The sequence below is a fragment of the Capricornis sumatraensis genome, chromosome 2 (assembly GCF_032405125.1).
Source record: "Capricornis sumatraensis isolate serow.1 chromosome 2, serow.2, whole genome shotgun sequence".
NCBI lineage: Eukaryota > Metazoa > Chordata > Mammalia > Artiodactyla > Bovidae > Capricornis > Capricornis sumatraensis.
The window spans coordinates 205,981,138-205,998,831 of record NC_091070.1 but is presented as its reverse complement, the minus strand read 5'-3'; the positions used below and the strand labels follow the sequence as shown (position 1 = coordinate 205,998,831).

Here is a 17,694-nt window from a genome sequence, read left to right as displayed (position 1 = left end):
GAAGGGGGTCATGGCTTCCTCTGGGGCTGGCTCTGCAGAGCCTGTGTAACCCAGAGCCTGGAGGGTTCTCTCTCCCACTCTGTTCTGCCAGGCAAGGTGGGGACATTGGACTCAGGGCTAAGCCCTGGTCCTGGCAGTCTACATGCCCCCCCGAGCAGTTGCCCCTTGGGACAGAGCCCAGCCAGCTCGCTCCCCTCAGTCTGAGTCGGGGTCAGCGTTAGCCCTTGCAGTGGATAGAGACACTGTGGTGTGGGCAAGAATGTATGTGCCAGAGTCAGGTACTAACACCCACCCCAGCACCCTTACAACAAGCCTGTACCAAGCAGCAGCCTTAGGGCCCAAAGGCAGGTTAGTCCCACTGGCCCAAGCTGGGGTAAGACTGCATGGGGTGGCTCCACACAGGAGGTCATTAATAGCATCACCACGGTTCATGTGGCCAGGTGCCTGGCCACACCCTGGGGCAGGAATGAAGACCTTGGAGGGCGGCTCAGCCCTGAGGGCTGCGAGGGAGGCGGGGCCAGGCTGCAGTGCTCAGCATTTCTGCGGCTGCCTTTTTTGCCTCATTAGTTCTCGCAGAGCAGCTGTTGCATGATCCCACTCACCCCCACACCTGGCTGCCCCCTCCGTGCTTCCTCAGCCTTAGGGGGCTTCCTAGGGGAGGAGCAGGAGAGAAGGGGCTGGGAAGGGGGCCTCCCAGAATCACACTGGCTCCCCCACCTCTCCACCTGGCAGAGGCAAGTGCCCACCCCAAAGACAGGGATGGTGGTTAGACTATTAATAGAAAGAGCCCTTCTTTCTAGAAGCAGTCCTCAGGACTCAAGGCCAGGCCCTGGGGAGTAGGGCAGGGGCTAGTTTGTTAGAAATATGTGTGAGATGGGAAGGAATGATTTGGGAGAGATGGTCTTGGGTCCTCTGGGAAGAGAGTCAGAGCTTGGTTGGCAAATTCTGGGTCCACTGATCCTTCTGCTCCCTGGACCTGTTTCCTCATCCGTGCAATGGGAAGGCAAAGAGAGGCAAGAACTCTTTCTTGGGTTAGAGAAACAGGAGATGGCCTGGAGAGTTCAGAAAAAGCTGAGCCTTCAGTCTAGTCTCTGAGGACCCAGCGTGAGGGCTGCAGAAGGAAGTGGGCTGTCTATCAAGTCTCCCTCCTCAGCCTCAGTTTCCCCTAAAATCCACTCAGATCTGGAGGGCAGGATTTCAGGGCTGCTGCTGGCCTCCAGGTGGGCAAGGCTCCTCCTACAGACGCTCTGCTTGCTGAGCAGAGAGTGAGGTGGATTTGAGGTCCCCACCTTCCCCCTTGGGAGGGTGCCCCCTAGTGGATCCCATCCAGCACAATCATACCCGGCATCCTTGAGGGTTTCCCAGGAGCTGAGAAGAGAGAAAGACAGAGGAAGGCTACTCTCCCATTCCCACCCTTGCCCATGTGGGCCTGGTGTGTTCGCTGAGCATCTCAGACAGGCTGGGCCCGGGGGTAATCCATCAGGAGCTCAGAGTCCTCAGGTGGGGGGCGGTGCCAGGGCCCTGCCTGCCGCTGATGGCGCCCTCTCCTGCAGAGAGCTGGCCCTCTTGTTTGAGCACGTGCAACGGGCCCGCAACGGGGGCCTACGGCCCCTGGAGGTACGGCGGGCGCCGGTACCCGACGGAGCGCCCTCCCGTTACCCGCCCGTTGCCACCTGCCACCGGCCGGGCAGCGCCTCCTTCTGCCCTGGGGAAAGGTAGGGGCCCCCCGGGGCTGCCACCTCCTCTTGCTTCTCCTCCTCCTCTTCCATTCTCTGTCTCATCCTCTCTCGGACCTGTCTCCAGCCACTGTGTGGGTGTCTGGGCCTGTGCTGGGGACTCCCAGGCCTTGTCAGGAGGCCTGGGCAGTTGTCATCAGATGGCCTGACAGGTACAGACCGACGGTCTCTCTGGAAAGGCCAGAGTTGACTCACCGTTTTATCACCTGGGACTCCAGGGGCCTGAGTCGGGGAGATGTCCACACCATCCTTTCCCATCGCCTCCTCCATTCATTCCATTGTCCTCTTTCTTTCTCTGTTTCCACATCCCCCTCACTCTTCCATCCCTGCACCCCTATCCCTCCCGGGAAGCTGGAGAGAGGAGGAGGCCGCTGGCCACAGGTGCTTACGGCTCAGGTAATCGTGGGCACCGTCCCGGGGTATGAGGGCCGGGGCCCCACCTCCCCAGCATGTTCCTCGAGAAGGGGCTTGACCCTGAACTCGCCTGTTGGGAATGAGATGCCAGCTGGAAAGAGAGCTCTTGACTAGGAACTGCTGAAGGGCCTATGTAAACTCAACCAGTGACTAATGCTCTTGTCTTGTGCAAGCCTCGTCCACAGCTTTGCTAATCCCAGAGCCTCCTCCTGGGATTCTCCCACAATGCCTTTCTTACGGAAGGACATTTTGCTGTCCTGACAATCTCTCTCCCCTTGACCTGCCTCTTCTGGAGCTTTTGCATCTTAAAAGAACAACGAAAGAACAACGCTTACCCCCACATAAATGTTCATAAATAGTGGAATTTCAGGCATACTTGGATAAGGGAAGCCCACTAACTCACTGTATATGGGAAAGTGACTATTCCTACAGAGGTGTAGCTTTGAGGCCAAGGGTTCAATCCCACCCACCCCCGTCATCATCCCCTGTCCTCTGCCCATTGGTTCGTTTTATTTCATCTTTGCATATCACCCCTGAATCAGTCAGGTGGACATTTGGACCTTGAGCCTCAGGTGTGATTCTGAGCCCCATGCCTAGAACAAGGGAGGGGAAAAGAGGTATACCACTCGGGGATCAGAAGGAGATGCTATGAAAGCCTCTGCTGCTTGGTGCTGTGTGTCCTTGAGAAAGTCATCAAGCCACTGTGAGCCTCAGTGTTCTGGGCAGAAAATTAGCAGTGTGAAGGCTGCTCAGGGGCTGATCTGGATTTCTGGGCTGAAAAGGCTCAGGAAACAGGGAAGAGGGGGTTCTGGTGCAGAGATTGCAGGGAGCAGAATTCCTTTCCTGGTCTCAGTGAGGGCAGTTCTGGCCAGGGGCTGAATAAGAAGTGGGTGAAGAGGGAGACCCCTCAAGGTCTCTGGGAGGAGGGGACGTGTGATTGACCAGGCCAGGCTGGAGGTCCCTGGAAGAGGGTCCACGGTGCAGCCCGTGCATACTGTCTGTCACTATCTGAATGTCCCAGTGTTATCCCTGCCCCGACCCAACCACAGCAGACAGGCAGAAGCTCAGAAGTTTTGGCATTTGAGCAACCCTGCCCACAGCCTGAGCCAGGGCTCTTTGCAGCTTCAGTTCACTCTGGTGTCACTTTGCCTGAGTAGGAAGGTACCAGAAATGGAGATTATCCTGGACCCCAGCATCTGTACCACCTCCCACAGCTGCTCTGGGTCTCTGGGCCCCCCAAGGCCTAGGAACAGATGACCACTGAGGACTCGGCCATCACTGACTCCCAGCCTGTGTGTGTCTGCCCTGCAGTGTCTATGTGGTTGGGGCTCATGGTGATGGTGGTGCAGTATTTCTTATTCCCCAGACCCCAGGGGGCCGAACTGTGGCTTCTAGGAGACTAGTGTGTGTGTGCTAAGTCACTTCAGTTGTGCCCGACTCTTTGCGACCCCATGGATTATAGCCTGCTAGGCTCCTCTGTCCATGGGATTATCCAGGCAAGAATATTGGAGTGGGTTGCCATGCCTGCCTCCAGGAGAATCTTCCTGACCTAGGAATCGAACCCACGTCTCTTATGTCTCCTCTATTGGCAGGTGGGTTCTTTACCACTAGCACCACGTGGGAATCCCCCTAGGAGATCAGGCAGCAGACCAAATGGCCAGATCCTTAATCTTGGCTGTCTGGGCCCTGTGGGCTGGGTGCCCAAGACAGGACCACTCCCAACACACACACACACACACACACACACACACACACACACACGGTTGGCCACAGCCTTAGTGGTGCTTGTGGATGGACCCAGGCTGAGCATGTTTCCCAGGATGACAAGGACTTCCTGAGGGGTGGCTGTGCCAGAGTCAGCACCTCTCTCTGTGGGTTTTGCAATGAGACGCTAAGACAGTGGTTTTCAGAGCATGGTCCCCAACTTTCTCTGTGTCGGCATCCCATGGGACATTTGTTCATCATGCAGAGATACCTGGACCTCTCCCCAAGCCACGGAATGAGCATCTCTAGAAAAGAGGCACAGAATTCTGCATATTTAACATGCTCCCCATGAGATCCTTATGCAAAGCTGGAGAACCTCTGCCTTCTAGGCATGTGGGCTAGAGGATGATTTGAGTGGGGGGTCCTTCTCTCCCACCAGCCACAGGAGGCTGGCCCCATCCTGGCAGCTGCCCATGCTCTGCCCACCTGCCTCCTTCCCACTAACCTCTGTTGTGTCTTGTTCTCCACTTTCCAGCCAGATGTTTAGTAATAAACGGAGTTTCTTTCGGATCCACGCCAGCTGGAGACCGAGGTACCCCCTCGCCTGCTCCTCCTGTCCCCGCTTCTCCTGGCCCCACCCAGTTCTGGGGCTGGAGAGGGAGACAGGATGGGCCAAGGACAAGGTGCATGTGCCTGCCGCCTGCCGTCTGCCCTGATGAGCCCCTCGCCTTCCTGGGGATGCTTCTGTCAGGTCTGGGGACTTGGGCTTGGTCCCCAGTCTGTCAGGAGGGACACCTACAGGAGCCTTGGGATGAGTTCTGGCTCTGCTGCTGATGCTCCCCCACCCCAGCCTCGTGTGATCTTGGCCAGGTTGCTTTCCTTTTCTGGACCTCAGTTTCCCATCTGTGGAATGGGCAGATTGAACTAGAGGCTCTCGGAGGGTCCTTCCCACTCTGACTTTTTCCAGGCCTTTAGCTTCCTGGCTCCATACTGCCCACTGATGTCCTAACAGATGCCTGAAGGGGCTGGGGTTGGTGCCTCCTTCACCAACTCCAGAGCCCAGTTCTTTAGCCGCCTCACCACTACATTCCTTGGTACCTGCCCTGTGCCAGGCCCTGCACTAGGAGCACAGTGATGAATAAAACATGGTGCCTAGAGAGTTGCAAGGAGTAACCACCATGCGGTGTGAGCGACACAGCTCAAGGAGGAAGCAGGGGGTGGCGAACACCAAGGGGGAAGGTGAGAGAGCTCCGCTGCAGTCGTGGAGGTCGGGAGCTAAAGCTGGCTCACAGAAGCCTCGTGAGAACCTCATTCTGTTGGCACTGCCTGGCAGTTGGGGCTTAAGGGTCCTGCGCATCCCAGAGTGCCTTGGCAGCCTTGTGGATTGGGGCGGGAGGGTGAGGGGCTGGGCCGTGAGGAGGAGAGGGGTGGGCTCTCCAGAGCTCCTCGCTGCTCGACCCAGAAGCAGAGTTTCTCAGAAATGTGGCTCCATTCTGAATCTGGCTGGGGGCCTTGGGTGCAAGCCTTCTGTGCCTCCACTTCCTCAGATGTAAAATGAGGGTGATACTAGGATCTGTTTCCACTCAAACTGTGCCTGGCTCAGAGGAAGTGCTAGATAAATGTTGGCCTTACGCGATTTACTGTTATGGTATGCACTTGGGAACTACCGCTGGAGAGAACACGCTGGAGGGTAAAGCCGAGGAAACTCTGGGTCAGCTGTCCCCCTTTGCAAGATTCCCTTGGCTCTGTGGGTGTGATGGGCAGGAAGGGCAAGGCCAGGGCTGTTTCCGCAGTCTCCAAGAGAGGAGCGATATTCAGCATCAGAACAGGTAGGCTGCCTCCGACCTCTGCGAGCCTGGTGTTTGGCGGGCAGATGGAGTGCTTAAAGAAATCCCTGTGGAAGTGAGCAGAGGGGTTGGGTCCAGCCAAGCAGTCAGAAGGCAGCATGTGCCCTGAGCTTGCCCTCTCTTACAGGGATGCCCCAGTTACGTTCACACACCTGTCCCCCAGCCACCAATGAGCTGAAATCACTGGCAGCACTGATGTTTGGGGCCAGAGAATTCCCTATTGTTGGAGGTTGTCCCATGCATTGTTCAGCATGATTAACTGCATCCTTGGCCTCTACCTAGATGCTAGGAGCTCCTCCCTCCTCGTCCCAGGGAGACAACCAAAAATGTCTCCAGCCAGATGTCCCCTAGAGAGCAAAATAACCCCCCGCTGAGAATTACTGCCAGAGACCCTCTCCTGTTGGCTCCTCCCAGAGAAAGAACACAGCCTCTGAAGTCACAGAAAACTGGGTTCCAGTCCTTGTTCCATGCACAGGAGCTCTGTGACCTTGGAAGCTTAGGCACCCCCTTCCATATCTGTAAAATAGGGGTGGTAACTATGGAACCCGCCACCCAACGTGGCTGAGAGCCAAAAAGGCTCAGGCAGTCGGCCCGGACCTTGTGTGCTCTTCTGATGTCCACTGTGTGCCAGGTTCCTTTCCATTTTCTTTGAGCTTTTAGGCTCCAGAGAGACTGATGTGAGCCATTTTCTGGGCCCTGCCCAAGGAGCTGGAATCCAGGGCCGCCACTGGGGAAACAGTGCCTTCTTATACTGCAAAGGAGCCCAGGGTCTCTGGCTGGCTGGAAAGTTACAGAATCCCACAAGTCAGGCTAGAAGCTCCTGCAAACATCACAGAATCAGAGCTGGAGAGAGACCTTTCAAGACCTCTAGGGCAAGTGCCCACACCCCTTCCTTCATGAGTCCTACTGAGTGCAAGCTCAGTATGGCTCGCACACTTCTCATGACAGGGAGGTCAGCCCCTTTCCCCAGAACAGCACTGGAGTGATGTGCCAGGCACAGAGATCCAGACTTCTGGGCCCTTGCCTGACTGTCAGGGCCTTCTCTGCCCCTCTCTCTTCCTCTGCCCCTTGAAGGAGCGGAGGACAGACGGGGTGGTCGCACGGACTGGGTGGGGTGGTGGGTGCTTGCCAGCATGAGAAGAGCCTGAAGGAACTGCCCTGCAGAGGAGTTTGGGAGAGCCAACCTCAAACTTCGGTTGGAATCTTTGGTATGTGCTGAGGAAATCCTGGGCCAGCCAACAGCATGATGGGTTGCGGGGAGCCACCCCATCCTTCCCTTCTGATATCCTCAGGGCCCCCATCCTTGTCCTATTACCTCTCCCCTCTGGGCAGAGGTCCCTGCTCCTAAGGATGGCCCTACATACATCCCAGCTGCCTTCCCAATAGCACCTTCTGGGGCCTCCCTCCCCTCAGCACCTTGCTCTATATACTCCATCCCCTATGCCCGGGCATGGAGGACCCCGGTCCCCACTCAGCTCTGAAACTAGAATCTGTCTCCTGCTCAACCCTTGATTTGAAAGCCTCTGAGACCTGGTGACACAGTGTCCCCCCCTGGTCCCTGCCCCCGGCCCGCATCAGAATTCCCCCAAGACTGGCTGGTGTTCTCCTGAGCTGGGGCCCCGGACATTCGAGGTGCAAGGGCCCCAAAGCTGTCTGAAGGGGGCCTTTCAAGTGGCAAACATGCAGGGTGGTGGCGGTGACATCTCCAGGAGGCCTCGGATGGGGACGTTTGGACAGGTCCCATTCAGACAGCGATAACACGGTCCTTGAACCTTTTGGACAGAGTTACTCTAGCAGGCACTGGGTACGCTGGGCCTGTCCTGGGGCACCCGAGGCCTCCCTTCACCTGTCTGCTTCCAAGATTTGGAGGATAGGTGAGGAGTTTGGGTGTGGGAAGGGGAGTCTAAGGGCATACACAGATACATCCACGTGTCTTCACGTGTACACAGACGTGTAGGTGCTGTTGGACTGCAGGCTCAGGAGACAGTGGGAGGTCATGTGGGCAGGATGTCAGTCTGGGTGGACAGAGAAGAACAGGTTATAGACCTTCCCTGGTTTGTGGGTGGGGCCCACCGGCATGGCCTGGGCATACATGTGGGCCCAGCAGCTAGACCCACAGGGCTAAGACCCCCAGCAGGCCAGGACATTGCGCAGCTCCAGGCTGTGGTTTCATTCACACAGAAATCTGAATGATGGAGACCTTTGGAATTTTGCAGTGCACTGCCTATACAACTGTACCAAGTCCTAAGGCCCTGAGCTGACCAGGTGAGGTCAGATAGCTCCAGCGGTGGGCAAAGGAGGAAAATAGGTACACACACTGGCACCTGTGTGCATAGAAGCACAGACACTACACGCATACACGCACACACCCTCAGCTCCACACAGCCGGCCCGCGTGTACAGAGAGGAGCTGGGGGCCTAACAGTGTGCATGGCCGGGTGAGCTTCCCCATCCCTCAGCAGCTTGTCTGTCCCCAGAGGGGTCTCTGCCTCCACTCCCCGCCCCCAGCTGGGCCAGGCCCAGCTCCCAGTCCTCTGTCTGCCTCTGACTCCCTTCTTGGGCTTCTGTCACTCTTTCCACTCTGCATCTGTCTCCTGTGCACCCTTATCTGTCCGGGCAATGACGGGTGGGAGGTGGGGGTGGCGAGTGGAGTTGTTCGGACTGATCCTGGATTGGCTTCTCATAGGAGTCAGGGCCCCCCTTACCACACCCATGTCCCATCCTAGGAAGTCTCCGCTTGGAGGAGAGTCAGCCCCAGTAGCTGCCCCCAAGTCCCAAGTCAGCTGTGTCCCCACTCACACCTACCCCCAGCTGCAGCTAACTAGACTCTCTCCCCCATCCGACCTGCCCTGCCAGCAGCCGGATGGGCATCAAAGACCGCATCCGCATGGGCAGCTCCCAGCGGCGGACGGGCCCCTCCAAGCAGCACCTGGCACCTCCGCCGACGCCCACTTCCCCGAGTAGCGAGCAGGTGGGTGAGGCCAGCAGTCCCACCAAGGTACAGAAGAGCTGGAGCTTCAATGACCGCACCCGCTTCCGGGCCTCCCTGAGACTCAAACCCCGCACCTCGGCTGAGGGTGAGCCCCTGCGGGTGTGGGGCCAGGACCCGCTGAGGATGGCAGGGCGGGCCTGGAGTCTGGGCTGGGGGTGGGAACACTTGGTTCTAGTCCCAGCTTTGCAGCAGATTGAGCATCTTTGGGCACCAGTCTTCTGGTCTGTAAAATGGGCATCATAATACTTGCTTTGCTGGGCTCCAGGCTGTTTGAGAATCAGAGGAGAATATAGAGGTGGCATTTGGTAGTGGTTAAGAGCATAGGCTTTGCTGGATAGGAGGGGAGTTTGGGACAGAATGGATATAAGTATATATATGGCTGAGTTGTTCGAAACTATCACAACATTGTTAACTGGCTATGTGAAGTTGCTTCAGTCATGTCTGACTCTTTGTAACCCTATGGACTGTAGCCAGCCAGGCTCCTCTGTCCATAGCGTTCTCCAGGCAAGAATACTGGAGTGAGCTGCCATGCCCTCCTCTAGGGGATCTTCCTGACCCAGCGATCGAACCAGAGTCTCTTACATCTCCTGCTCTGGCAGGTGGTTCTTTGCCACCAGCACCACCTAGGAAAACGCCAATATTTAGAAAGATAAAAAGAAAAAAGATTGGGGAACACATGCACTCGTGGCAGATTCAAGTCAATGTATGGCAAAACCAAGACAATATTGTAAAGTAAAATTAATTAAAAAAAATAAAAATATGTGACAAGAACAAAAGAAAAAAAAGAAAAAAGAGCACAGGCTTTGGAGCCAGGCTGCCTGGGTTTGAATCCTGGCTTTATCATTTATCTTGGGCAGGTAACCTAATCTCCCTGGGCTTCATTTTCCACGTCTATAAAATGGGGACAGTGATCACATCTACTTCCTAGGATTGTTGTGAGGATTATATGAGATTATCTACAGTAGGTGAACAGAAGAGTTCGGGAATATAGTAAGTGCTCATCAAAAGCTAGCAGCCTTACAAACATGCTCTGAAAGGAGCGAGAGGCCATCCGTGCTGAAGAGAGCCCTGACTGTGCACAGCCCCACTCTGGATTATCTTGTCTACTTCTCTTAGCAATAGCAGGGTTGTGTCTATCCCCATTTTACAGATGGGCAGACTGAGCTCTCTCAGCAAGGAAATGGCAGAGCTGATATCCCTAAGCAGGTCTGTCCAACTCCATAGCCCATGCTCCCCACCCTGCCCGTTTGCTGGCCCAGCCTGTGGGTATGAGGCTGTGAGCCTGGTGGGGGCTGCATTTAGAGAGGTGGCTTTTTGGAGTTCCAGCTCTGTTCCTGACTTCCACTGTGACCTGGGTAAGCTACTGCCCTTTTCTGTGCCTCGGTGTCCTCTTCTGAAAAACAGAGGATTGGACCAGATTCCCTGGAAGACTTCTCCCAGCTCTGACATGCTTCAGGCCCCTGGGTGGTGGTGGGGGCGGGGGTGTAGAGGAGGGGTGGACAAGGATGGAGGTTAGGGACAGGAACTTTGGAGGGAGGGCCCCCAGCCATACTGTCTCTGTCTGTGCTGTATCAATCCCCCACCATGCTGCTGGCTGACCACTCTCTTGGCCCTTTCTTGGATAGTTATGGAACTCCACAAACCAGTCTTTTGGGGGTGCTGGTACCTGGGGCCTGGTTGGTGCCCAGGGCCTCCTCTTTCCTGCCAAGAAACTGCCTGACCTCCCCACCCTTTGGCCCCAGTGGGGCCAGGACAGCATCACCTGTCTGTGCAGTGCTGGGCACCAGCCTTGGAGAAGCCGTTTCTCTCATCCCGGGAGAACGACTTGCTTTAGAGGCTTCCCCCATAGCAGAGCTGGGGCTGGGAGCCCGCCCTTTGATTCCCTCTTGGGTGAAGGATAAGGCTGATGTGCGAGAATGCACAGACGCCTCAAACCCCGTGTCACTGTCCTGCATGGTGGAGCCAGTGGGACTTCCTCCAGGGCTGTGTGCAACTTGCCCCAGGCCAGACCAGATGCGCCCTAAAGTGGCTCCTACTCACCGGCCACCAGGCAGATGTGTACACAGGGGAGATGGGCCTGCAGCAAACTGAGGTGTTCCCCCTGGGTAGGGCAGCCAGGAGGCGAGAACCTGGTCTGCTTGTGCCCCCAGGAAGGCTCTGGGCCCTTCCTGGGGCTCTGTCTTCCTCTCTGTACCCCTCAGGGTGGTGGTAGGGGTTGCAAGCACTCCCTTCTGCCACCGCCACCTGGGTCCCTTGCTCCTGACTTTTCAGAGGGCCCCTCGGAGGAAGTGGCGGAGGAGAAGAGCTACCAGTGCGAACTCACTGTGGATGACGTCATGCCTGCTGTGAAGACAGTCATCCGCTCCATCAGGTGAGACTGAAGCAGGAGGTGGGCCACCCACTGCTGCTCCCCATCTGGGGTCTGCCTTTGTGGCCAGGCTTGGCCTAACTCCTGGCATACCAGCTGCTGCCTGCCTGGCACCCTCGACAATGCTGGCTGGTGGGGTCCCTGGAGAGTGGGTGGGGCGGGGAGGTGGCATATGGCTCCCGGCTGGGTTGGTACAGACTCATCATGTCGGGAGGGCTGGTCAGGTGGGGCAGTGGGCATGGCTGCCCACCACAGTCCCTCTACTTACACTACAGTCTTCTCTCTGCTTCTCTCCCTTACCTCTCTCTCCCTGTATGTCAGGCTGCCTCCTCTTTCTCTCTCTCTCTCTCCAGCTGTGTATCAGCATTTGCCTGGCTCTCCCTAGGTCTCTGTCTTAGAGGCAGTTTCACCCCATCTCTGTGTCTAAGTCTCATCCCCCTCTTGCCTCTGTGACTCAAACTTACTGTCTTCCCTCGGAAGTCTTGACCTCAGCCTGTCTGTTTCCCCCAGGATTTCCTCTAGAGCCATACTGTTCAAACCACAGGTCACAACAGTTGGAAGTCAACTTAGTGAAATCAATTTAGTGGTCAGCATTCAAAAAAGAAAAAAGAAAGTATCAGAGTACATCCTTCATAGTAAGAATAAATGTTTATGAAACTTCTATTTCAGTTATGTGTGTGTGTTTATACTAGTTTCTATGAACTATTTCTTATCGTAGTTCTTGGTCAAAAAGTTTGAAAGCCCCTGTCCTCCTGGCTTCACTGGCTGTCTCTTAACAGTTCAGCGGGGACCAGAGTCCCTGAGCTCTTTAGCCCTGTAGCCACGGATCTGGCTCCCAAACTCCTTGGAATGGAGTTCCAGCCTAATCTCTGTGTCCATCCTGTAGCTCCAGGTTCATCCCTAGGCCTTCCAGACTCACCGCCCCCCTCTCTTCCATGGCTGATTCACCTGTCTGCAAGCCTCTTTCCTCTGTGTTTCTTTTAAATCAGTCATCTGGACACCCCGTCTCCCAGAGAGTCTAAGGCCTCTCTCCCCACCCCTCTTTTATGCATCCTGTCTCTCCCCTCCAAGGGACCAGCTTCTGCAACACAGCACCCGAGCTTCCTCCTGGCCCAAGTCAGCTCTCCTTGGCCCCTCACACCCAGCACGCCCCAGTCCTGCTCCTCCTCCCATGACCCCATGTCAGGCAGTGACACCATCATCCATCCTGTGCCCCAGGCCATGGGGGTCATCCTGGACTCAGACTCGGAAGCCTTTCAGGCCCCTCTCCCGCACTGCTCACAGCTGTTCTGTATCTCCACCCCACTGCCCACCCCCGACCCCCCAGCTCAGGCTCATCCCCTGGAGTGGGTCTTCCTGCCTGGCACTCTGCCCCTCCAGGACATCCTCTACCCACACAGGTGGACAGAGGGTGGTCATGCTAAAGCAAGAGTAAACCGCACAGCCCCTTCCCTACCACCCCAGCTTCCCATTGCCCAATCTCTGCCAGGGATGCTGGGATCTTCAGAATAACCCCTCACCCCACCTCTCATTGATTAACCCCTTTCCTTCACATCCTGTTCTGGCTACTTTGGACAGACTCTCACTCACACACCTCCATGCCTGTTTGTGTCCCCAAAGCCTCCCTTCATGCCCCTCCTCTTGCCCGGGGACTGGAAGGGATCTCTTCTCAAGATATCTCCTGACCCCCCCAGCCAAGCTCTCCCTTCTCGTGGTCCCCAGTCCTCTTTCTCCACTCCTTGACATGGCCCTCATCGCCCCGTAATTGTCTGTGTCCTCTTCGTCTCCCACCCCAGACCAGTGCTGAGACCAGGGACTGTACCTGATGCCCTTTGGGGTGTCCAGCGTCCAGCACAGGAGTGCTAACAGGCATATGCAAAAATGTCTTCCCCTAAGCTGTCCTTAGCAGCAGTGTTCACAGGTGCCTCGCTTGTGTCCCACCCAGCAGAGAGAATCGAGGCCCAGTCCCGGGCCTCCCAGTGACTGCATATCAAAGAAGAACAAACAAACTCAGGAGGCCGGGGCAGGAGCGTGGTGAGGAGGGAGGGAGGCCCAAGACTCAGCTGCGGCTGTCTGCGGTGGCCCGGGCAGGAGGTGGCCTCCTGCCAGACAAGGTAGCGAAGGACAGCGAGGCGGCTGGAAAAGAATGCATGTCCTCTGAGACTCCCTATCCCCACAGGATCCTGAAGTTCCTGGTAGCCAAAAGGAAATTCAAGGAGACTCTGCGACCGTACGACGTGAAGGACGTCATTGAACAGTATTCAGCAGGGCACTTGGACATGCTGGGCCGGATCAAGAGTCTGCAGGCTCGGTGGGTGAACCGGGCCGGGGACGGGGGAGCGGGGCAGGACCGCCGCGGCACCAGTTCCCGCCGGAGGTCCGCGGAGCCCCTCTGCGGGCGCCCGAACGCAGTCCTGAGCGCCCCCTAGGGGCCGCGGCGGGAGCTGGCGTTTCTCGCTTGCAGCGCATTGCAGCGGGAGCCTGCCGCCCGCACCTGTTACTGAACCTGAAAGGGAAAGTGTAGTGTTAGTCGCTCAGTCGTGGCCGACTCTGCGACCCCATGGACTGTAGCCCATTAGGCTCCTCTGTCCATGGCGTTTCCCAGGCAAGAACGCTGGAGTGGGTTGCCATTTCTTTCCCCAGGGAATCTTCCCCACCTAGGGATTGAACCTGGGTCTCCTGCGTTGCAGGTCGACTCTTCACCATCTGAGGCACCAGGGAAGCCTTACTGAACCTGAAGCGAACCCTAGCGACCTGCTCGCTTCAAGGACGTCTTTAGATGACTGCTTTCTCGTCCTAAAATAATAGGCTCAAAATAATCAGTGACTGCCCCTCCACCGCCCCCCAGCATCTCCTAATAGAATAGGCAAATTGTCTTCAGTGCTGCTCACCTCTTGCCTCTGGAATCCTCCTCCAACACCTCTTCTCTCTGCCCAGCGTGTAGGAAGATTCCCACACCAAGAACCCAATCACCTACACCTCGCCCTTTTCCTCTTGTGGCCTGCATTTTCACTGCCCATTCATTTGTTCTCTCAAGAAATAGTCACAGGGCATTCATTTGTTACTTGCCAGACAGTGGGGATATGGTGGAAAACAAATGGTCTCTGCTTCATGGAGCTCTCATTCCAGTGGAAGAACAGACGATAGTAAGTGAAACCAGAACATGTCAGATGATGATAAAGGCTAAGAAGAAAAATAAGGTTAGGGCGTTCAGATTTGTGATTTTTAAATAGGCAAGAAGGTGACATTTGAGAAAAAAAAATTGAAGGTGAGGCAAATAGTCCCATGATTGTGGTTTGTTTAAAATAGTTTCCAGAGGGAATAGCAAGTGCAAAGGTTTTGAGATGGGCAGGTGTCTGGGGTGATGTTTTAGGAACAGCAAGCAGCCCAGTGTGCCTGTCCTGGCATGAGGAAAGCAGGAGATGAGGTTAGCAGGCTAATAGCACTTAGACTGTATAAAGCTCTGGGGGCCCCTGCAAAGATGTTGGCATTCATCCAGAGGAATATGCAAGCATTGGAGGGCTTTGAACAAAGGACAGATACAATCTGAGGTATATTTTAAAAGGATCATCCTAGGTGCTATGTTGAGAACGGCCTATAGGGGACTAGGATGGAAACAGGGAGACCAGTGAGGGGGCTAATTCAGATGTGCAGGCAAGAGATGATGGTGGTGTGGACCAGGTGGCAGCAATTAAGGTGAGGCAAAATGGTCAGATTGTCGATATGTTCTGAAAGTAGAGCTGACAGTATTTTCAGATAGGGTGTAAGAGGAAAAAGAGAGAGAGAGAGGATCAGGATAAAGCCAAAGTTTTTGGCTTAAGCAAGAGGAAAAAGTTGCTGTTTATTGACATGGGGAAAGTCAATGAGTGGAGCAAGTTTCGATCAGGAAAGCTGGGACATGCTGGGTTTGTGATGCCCATCAGACAGCTAAATGGAGTGTGGATCTGGCAGAGGAGTGTGGAGTTTGGAGGGGAGGTATGGGCTGGAGATATAGATTTGGTGTCAACCGTGTATAGAGGAATGGAAAATCTGGAACTGAAGACATCATTTAGTGAGTGAGAGTAAATAGATGAAAAAAAAAAGCCATCCTAGGAGTGAGCTCTGGGTCCTGAAATGTTAAGACGTTGTGGAGATAAAGGAGGAACCCGCAAAGGAGACTGAGAAGGAGAGGTGAGTGACGTAGGAGAACTGGGTGAAAGTGATGTTTGGGAATCCAAATGAAGAACTTGCAGAAAGAAGGGGGGATCCGATGTGCCAGGTACTGCTAACAGGTCAAGCATAGTGAGGGCTGAGAATCGAATTTAGCAACATGGAGGTCTTTTGGTGTCTTGACAACTGTGGTTTTGGTGAAATGGTGGGAATGAAAGCCTGATTAGAGAGGTTTTAGAAAGGCAGAAAAGAGAAATTGAAGATAGAGGGTAGGGATAACACTTTCAAGCATGTCTCTGTAAAGGGGAGCAGAAAGGTAACGTGGGACCAGCTTCCGCCTTGTCCCCCTTATAACTCATATCCCCACTTGTGTCTCTCCCTCATCCCAGTCCACCATTTCCTACCTGTGCTTCCATCAGGCAGCTGTTTTACTTGTCATGTTTGTGGGTGGTGGCTCTGCTCCCCTGGTCAAAGCAGCGACTGGGCACTTCCATTAAACTTGGTCTCTCCATTCAGTTCAGTTCAGTTCAGTTCAGTCACTCAGTCGTGTCCGACTCTTTGCGACCCCATGAATCGCAGCACACCAGGCCTCCCTGTCCATCACCAACTCCTGGAGTTCACCCAAATCCATGTCCGTTGAGTCGGTCTCATCTCATCCTCTGTCATCCCCTTCTCCTCCTGCCCCCAATCCCTCCCAGCATCAGAGTCTTTTCCAATGAGTCAACTCTTCACACAAGGTGGCCAAAGTATTGGAGTTTCAGCTTTACCATCATTCCTGCCAAAGAACACCCGGGACTGATCTCCTTTAGGATGAACTGGTTGGATCTCCGTGCAGTCCAAGGGACTCTCAAGAGTCTTCTCCAACATCACAGTTCAAAAGCATCAATTCTTCGGCGCTCAGCTTTCTTCACAGTCCAACTTTCACATCCATACATGACCACTGGAAAAACCATAGCCTTGACTAGATGAACGTTTGTTGACAAAGTAATGTCTCTGCTTTTGAATATGCTGTCTAGGTTGGTCATAACTTTTCTTCCAAGGAGTAAGTGTTTTTTAATTTCATGGCTGCAATCACCATCTGCAATGATTTGGGAGCCCAGAAAAATAAAGTCAGCTGCTGTTTCCACTGTTTCCCCATCTATTTCCCATGAAGTGATGGGACCCAATGCCATGATCTTAGTTTTTTGAATGTTGAGCTTTAAGCCAACTTTTTCACTCTCCTCTTTCATTTTCATCAAGAGGCTCTTTAGTTCTTCACTTTCTGCCATAGGTTGGTGTCATCTGTATATCTGAGGTTATTGATATTTCTCCTGGCAATCTTGATTCCAGCTTGTGCTTCCTCCAGCCCAGCATTTCTCATGATGTACTCTGCATAGAAGTTAAATAAGCAGGGTGACAATATACAGCCTTGACATACTCCTTTTCCTATTTGGAACCAGTCTGTTGTTCCATGTCCAGTTCTAACTGCTGCTTCCTGACCTGCATACAGGTTTCTCAAGAGGCAGGTTAGGTGGTCTGGTATTCCCATCTCTTTCAGAATTTTCCACAGTTTATTGTGATCACACAGTCAAAGGCTTTGGCATAGTCAATAAAGCAGAAATAGATGTTTTTCTGGAACTCTCTTGCTTTTTCCATGATCCAGCGGATGTTGGCAATTTGATCTCTGGTTTCTCTGCCTTTTCGAAAACCAGGTTGAACATCAGGGAGTTCATGGTTCACGTATTGCTAAAGCCTGGCTTGGAGAATTTTAAGCATTACTTTACTAGCATGTGAGATGAGTGCAATTGTGCAGTAGTTTGAGCATTCTTTGGCATTGCCTTTCTTTGGGATTGGAATGAAAACTGACCTTTTCCAGTCCTGTGGCCACTGCTGAGTTTTCCCAATTTGCTGGCATATTGATTGCAGCACTTTCACAGCGTCATCTTTAGGATTTGAAATAGCTTAACTGATATTCCATCACCTCCACTAGCTTTGTTTGTAGTGATGCTTCCTAAGTCCCACTTGACTTCACATTCCAGGATGTCTGGCTCTAGGTGAGTGATCACACCATCATGATTATCTGGGTCGTGAAGATCTTTTTTGGACAGTTCTTCTGTGTATTCTTGCCACCTCTTCTTAATATCTTCTGCTTCTGTTAGGTCCATACCATTTCTGTCCTTTATCGAGCCCGTCTTTGCATGAAATGTTCCCTTGGTATCTCTGATTTCTTGAAGAGATCTCCAGTCTTTCCCATTATATTATTTCCCTCTATTTCTTTGCACTGTTCAGTTAGGAAGTCTTTCTTGTCTCTTCTTGCTATTCCTTTGGAACTCTGCAGTCAAATGGGTATATCTTTCCTTTTCCCCTTTGCTTTTTACTTCCCTTCTTTTCACAGCTATTTGTAAGGCCTCCTCAGACAGCCATTTTGCTTGTTTTTGCATTTCTTTTCCATGGGGATGGTCTTGATCCCTGTCTCCTGTACAATGTCACTAACCTCTGTCCATAG

General features: G+C 53.9%; 1 protein-coding gene across 2 annotated transcripts in view; it reads left to right on the top strand.

The window, feature by feature from the left end:
* Positions 1-17,694, top strand: part of KCNQ4 (potassium voltage-gated channel subfamily Q member 4) — a 56,956-nt gene that overhangs the window by 37,887 nt on the left and 1,375 nt on the right. Inside the window, exons 9-12 of one of the 2 annotated variants that reach the window (XM_068964611.1) lie at positions 1,554-1,715; positions 8,557-8,777; positions 10,964-11,063; positions 13,240-13,371. In XM_068964611.1, coding sequence (XP_068820712.1) covers positions 1,554-1,715; positions 8,557-8,777; positions 10,964-11,063; positions 13,240-13,371 — 615 coding nt within the window. The remainder of the gene's footprint in view (positions 1-1,553; positions 1,716-8,556; positions 8,778-10,963; positions 11,064-13,239; positions 13,372-17,694) is intronic. The other variant, XM_068964612.1, reaches the window with a different exon arrangement.